The 6,337-nt window shown below is 37.0% G+C and overlaps 1 protein-coding gene across 1 annotated transcript; it reads left to right on the top strand.

The window, feature by feature from the left end:
- The first annotated feature begins 360 nt into the window (after positions 1-360).
- LOC129738659 (3'-5' exonuclease) lies at positions 361-6,324 on the top strand. Its single transcript, XM_055729907.1, has 3 exons — positions 361-986; positions 1,048-1,377; positions 6,185-6,324. Exons 1-3 carry the CDS (start codon positions 459-461, stop codon positions 6,287-6,289), a joined length of 963 nt encoding a protein of 320 aa, XP_055585882.1. The 5' UTR covers positions 361-458; the 3' UTR covers positions 6,290-6,324.
- Positions 6,325-6,337: the final 13 nt, after the last annotated feature.

Genomic DNA, 6,337 nt, shown 5'->3' with positions numbered 1-6,337 from the left:
ACGGTCATCAATGAAGTCATCGCCTCTAAATAATGTTACTTGAATATTTTAATCAACAAGAAAAGAAAATGATCTATCAATAGCTTGCTGTTGGCAGCCATTCAAAGTGGGTACGTGCTATGACAACCAGGTTTCGCGTAATGCAAGCATTGATGTCACCAGGATTGCAATGGTTATATAATTTTCAGGGCCTGCATGATGCACTTCCAAAATGTTCTCCTTTTGCAGTTTTAATTACAATTCGATCATTGTTAAAGTATCCAGCCTAAGCGTGTCTAAGGTGGAACTCATGCTCTCAACTGAGCGTTACGGTTTTTTGAATTTGAGCCATTTGAGGGTTGAAATGCGTAACGCAAATTTAACGAAACGCGCCAAAACAAAATTCCAAATATACGCAAACGGTTTCTGCGGTGGTAAATTTTCTTCAGTAGTCATTTTTTGTTGTCTTTCACGTCAAAATGCCTAAACGGAAGCTCCCTTTGTGGATGCGCGATTCGGAATCGTCCCCGGTACCTGATCCGAGGAAACGTGTCCTGTCCGAGGTAACCGAATCGAACGGAATTGAAGCTGAGAAGGATTCGAATGTAAAATCTTTTAAGGTTCAAGATACCGTAATCGATTCCGAAAGTAAGGCCTTGATTGAACAAACCTCAGCCATAGAAGATGCTGAAAATACCCCCCGACGAAGATTGCGTAGTAATTTTAAAATATCGGATGAAATTCCCAAACAGGAACCGACCGTACAGTTAAAAATTGAAGATGTCCCTTACATCGAGTACAAAGGTCGAATCGAGTACTTCACTGATATGCGGGATATTGCCTTCGCTTGCGATCAGTTGGTGCAGTGGGTGGATAAACAGCCACCGGAGCAAGAGCAAATTCCTATAGCATTTGATTTGGAATGGCCGTTCAGCTTTCAAACTGGACCCGGTCGAGTAGCGTTGATGCAGCTCTGTGCAGACACCGATTTGTGCTATTTGTTTCAGGTGAGACTTCTGTTGTTAGCTTGTTTTTGAAAATTATAATTTTCTATTAATGTTATTCCAGATTTCTTGTCTGAAAAAGCTTCCGGCGGCAATGCTAGCACTTTTGAACCATCCCCGAGTACAGCTGCACGGTGTTAATGTCAAGAATGATTTCCGTAAACTTGCTCGAGATTATCCCGAAGCATATGCCGACAAAATGATATCACAGTGCGTGGATCTGGGACAGTGGTACAACCTGATCTATGGTTCCCGTGGAATCTGGAGTATGGAACGGTTAGTTTTGCAAGTTTGCCGGCTGCGTATAAGCAAGAACAAAAAGGTACGCATGAGCAAATGGCATGTCCTGCCGCTGAGTGATGATCAAAAGATGTACGCGGCCATCGACGTTTATGTAAGTAACCATTTAATGGAATGAAGCTTTTAATTCCGACAATAGATATTATTAGGGCTAGTTTTAATGAAGTTTTTCGAGGTAATTTTTCTTCCTGTACTCAAATCTAATGTTTTGAGTTCGTCTTTGTACATCTTCATACCTGAAAATTGTCAAATTTTTGAAGGTTATGGAAAGTATAAGAGAAACATGAGATATCAAAGAAAGAAAGAATATAATCCTTATGTTCTTTCTTTATCTGATATTTCATGTTTCTCTAATACTTTCCGTATCGCCTTCGAAAATTGAAGCAAGTGTATAGACGTTGAGAGTGTTAAAACAATTGAATGGGTTTCAATGAATTAAAGTGTGTTCGAAGTCCATCAAACCAAATTTGAGTTCTACGACTTTTCGTGTTTTTGTGAGATCCACAAGTAACTCATAAGTAACGTATGCTTGAATCACTCACCAACTGGGTTGCCAGATGTCCATTTTGAATCAAAATCATTCTTACCTCGCTACGAGGTAAGATTTACCTTTTTTGGATTCACCTTTTTTCTCGGTGAATTGTACCTTTTTTCCAACTTCGATTCAGGTAAACTTTACCTAGCTGTGAGGTGAGTTTCACCTCGAAGACCTTTTTGGCCTTCACGAGCGTTCACCTCGCTATCTCGGTAAATTTTACCTTTTTATAATTTTCCGTGCATATAAACAGAGGATCTCAAAAGCATAAACACTCATTAATCTTTAATCAGGAGTCAGGAGCTATCAGGAGGAGTTAATTTTCTTATTTATTATATTAGCTATATAGCATATATGAGTCGAGCAGCACAGAACATTGAGCTGTTTAAACTGTAGATTAAATGTTCACTCTGTTAAAAAAGTTCTGGATTACGCATCCTCATATATGCTCTATATCAGGGGTTTTCAGATCGTGCTCCGCGGAGCACTTGGTGCTCCGCGAAGCTTTTCAAAGTGCTCCGCGACGTATGCAACGAAAATCATAAACCAACTTTGAAAAACTCTGATATTTTTTTTTATCGTTACATTTTATCGAAACATGAGAAAAAAAAAGTTCACAGGGCATAGAGTACGAACGAATAAATTTTGGATGTTGGCAAGGAATGATGGATTGTCAAAATTCACGCTTTGATCGAACAAGGTTATGTTGCAGGACTGAGTGTGGAAAACACTCAATGAAAAGGCTGCCCGAATACGAAAATATTGTAACATAACAATTCCTGTAATAGTTATGAAACGATTAGAAACAGCGTAAAAAAACGTTTAGAAAATGATATCTGAAACAATAAAAAACATTGCACTTATCTTGAATTCCAAAACGACGGTCTGTTGAATATGGCGTTAAGTTATGTTACTGTTTAAAACTATTAAAACCTCTATATGGAGACACTGTTCTCGGAACAGTTGGAGTATAGTTTATAAAACGCTTATGAATAACGTTTTCAGGGCATTGAACTGTTTCTAGAATGAACATGTGTAGGCATATTTTAAACGTTTTACCAAACCGTCAATCGAACTGTTACAGAAACTGGAATGATTATTGTACGAACCGTTAAATTATAGTTATTTTGAGGAGTTATCATACCTAAACGTCAATGTTAAAAGTTCCGTAACGGTTTGACTTTCTTTATTCCAACGGAATGCGAACCGCTTTAGGAACCGTTCGTTAAAAGGGCACGCACACGGTTTTGGAATCGTACGTGGATGGCACACACACAGCAATATTGAGATTTTCGGATTTCAAAATAACATTAAATCGAAAGTGTTTTTCACTTTAATTTATTCGATTGGTGTCAACTTACATTTCCTTTTATTCCGGATGAATGTGGCGATTGATGCACTAGATGGTAGGTTACAATCTGAACACTCGATTGGTGTGAAATCATTCGTCCCGTTCGTCGGTCAATGATTCCCTGAACCGATCTTCCGCTCTGAAGGCAGTTGCTAGCAGCCATAACCTGAAAGCAAACAAAGTTCTCAATATTGGCCACCTACTTTTAAATATATAAATATCTCAGAATAATTGAATTCTGTATTTAACCCACCTGTAATAAACAAACGTCCAATGATTCCCGGTACTGCCTCGGTAGTCGCGATGGTGATATTTTCTCGGACAGTTTCATTGCCTTATCCGGAAGAGCTGGTGCGGATGTTCCAATCATTTCGCCTTCCAGTTTGCCGGTGCTGTTGTTGAGCTCCTGAGTGATGGTTTTAATCGTTCTGATCCCTTTAAGCACAGAGAACTTTCCGTTTTTTGCCGCTGGATTCCGAAGAGTAGCAATAAAATTACCGCGAACAAAACAAATTATCAGCGGCAAACAGTCAGTGGTGCCAGATTTACCGATTTTTGGATTTATAGGCTAAAAATAACAAATGAAAGCAATTTTAATTTCTAAGATTTTTTCTTGTCGTCAAAAAAAAAAATCGGAAAGTGTGACAATATATTATGTTAAGTACATAATATACATTTTTTAAAGACGCATGATTCAAAATATAAAAAAAAGTTCATAATTTGTAAATGAATGCGTATATCAAAGAGTTTTTCTATTAATTATATATATTTAAAATTCAAATAAAGTTTGTGGAAATGTTTTCATGGACATATTTACATCAGTTTTGCGTCGTTGAATCTACTCTATACAGTTGCTATAGAAAAAAAAATCAATGATTTCAAAAGTTTGTTCTGATTTTTTTCGAAATCATATGGCATCTATGATCCGCATTTCGGTAATTTTTGACGTGAGTTTGACAGAAGGCATGAACGCTATGGGTAACGGTTCGGCATCATTTTTATACGATTAAAGAAAAGTTAAAGTTAATCGTGAAAGATCGAGAATACCATTTGTTCACGTTTCTAGATACCATAATCTTTTCACATGAACGTTCATGTTTCGTTTTTAACGTTGTCGAAGTAAAGTTTAATGTAAACGCTACTTTTTCAAAAACAATCACTATTTCAGGAGCTGTAGATGTATCGTGCAGACTGTTTAAGATGTAGTTTTTTAGTATGCGGGTGTTCTTGCGTCGTACTTGGTGAGCTACCGATTGGAAAAGCTGGAGAAGCGTATACTATTGCTGCAAACTTAATCAAACCATGTATTCAAGAAGTCGTCCGTATCATAGTTGATAATAAAACAGTGGAATTGGTAAATTCGATTCCCATGTCTGACAACACGGGTTTTCGGCGAATTTGTGACATGGCTGAAGATGTTGAATGCGATTGAGGACTCCGAAATTTAACATGGAGCTTGACGAATCCACACATGTAGCAGGACTAGCAATTCTGATGATGTTTGTTTGTTATCAAGGTTCTGAATGTTTTGAAAAAGATGTGTTCGTTGCAAACCGTTGCCAACTTAAACATCGGGGGCTGAAATTTTCAAGCTAAATAATTGATGATTAAGTTACGGAAAACAATATTCAACACGATAACAACACACAATACAATTGTGTGGACGGTGCGAAAGCTATAGCTGGAAATACTGCTGGAGTCGTTGCCAAGATCAAAGAAAAGAAAAAGTTGCGATAGAAAAGAAAAAGTTGCGATAGTAGTCATTATATCCTTCATCGACATGCACTCGGTACGAAGAAACTATCATCATCTTTGAAGGAACTCTAGGACGAAAGCATAAAAATAATCAACTTTATAAATGCTCGATCGAAAAAAATCAGGGGTTTTCAAGGCGTTGTGCGAAGAGATGGTTAGCCAACATTCCACGCTACTACTTCATACCGAAGATCGCTGATTATCTCGTAGAAAAACGTTGTTTCGCCTGTTTGAATTAAGAATGACTTCAGTCTTTCAATGCAAGGTAAAGGAATAACAATCTTCGATTAAAATGGCAAAATCATGACTATGACAATCAAATTTTGGGCAGAATCGCTCAAAAAGCGAAACCTGGACAGCTTTAAGAATTTAAGAAGCATTCAATCAGAAATAACCTTGAAGTTATCATCCGAAAATTTTCAAGAATTATGACAATCACAACACTTTCATAAATTTATTTTTCTATTCCTTGGTGTAAACTTAAACTAACAGGCCAACGTTTCTAATGAAGTCATTTGCAATTACAATTTTCTCGCAGGATTTAATGAACAGCTTTCAGCAAAATTCCCCGAAGAATATCATAAATTTATAAAAAGATCGAAGACTTTAAATGCGTGGAACAGCCTATTCTTATGTCAAAGAAACCAGAATTATGAACATCGCAAGAATATGAATGCTTGATAGATATGACATCGGATTTAAAGCTTCAGGAATGATTCGTATCCAATAAGTCGTTGGAGGAGTATTGGTGTTAACTGAAAAAAACATTTTAAATATTGTCCGATAAAGCAAAACTTATTATTCTGCTGTTTTCCACAACTTAACTATGTGAGTCTGGATTTTCCACATATATCGCAATGAAGACATAATACCGATCCCGACTAAACGCGGAACCAGACGTTAAGCTACAACTTACAAAAATTTAACCAAACTTATTACAGCTTGCAAAATCGAAGAAAGCGTATTTGTTCTATTGAAATCATTAATTTTTGATGACACATATTTTGTTAATAAAAACAAGACTATTCAAAGACTAGCCATTCATTACTGGTTTTATTGACTACGGTGACAAGACACATCTTATTTAAACGATAAATACTATCAAGTTTTCAAAACTCGGGTTTTCCGTTACATATTTAAAAAATGTAGGTGCTCCGCCAAAATTTTTGGTTTTAAAAAGTGCTCCGCCGAGCAAATGATCTGAAAACCCCTGCTCTATATGGTATATAGTAGATAAGAACGAGTTTGAATTCTTTTCAGATTGGCCAAGAAATCTACCTCAAACTAAAGGATGCTGAGACAAAGCTGCAAAAGGAACGTGATGAATTAGCAAGCGCACTTAACCCGGAATCTGTAACGGCTTAATACAGATCTACCGAATTGACCATCGGCTACACCGAACACCGCCACTAA

The sequence above is a fragment of the Uranotaenia lowii genome, chromosome 1, assembly GCF_029784155.1.
Source record: "Uranotaenia lowii strain MFRU-FL chromosome 1, ASM2978415v1, whole genome shotgun sequence".
Taxonomy (NCBI): domain Eukaryota; kingdom Metazoa; phylum Arthropoda; class Insecta; order Diptera; family Culicidae; genus Uranotaenia; species Uranotaenia lowii.
This window is presented reverse-complemented; position numbering and strand designations above follow the sequence as displayed.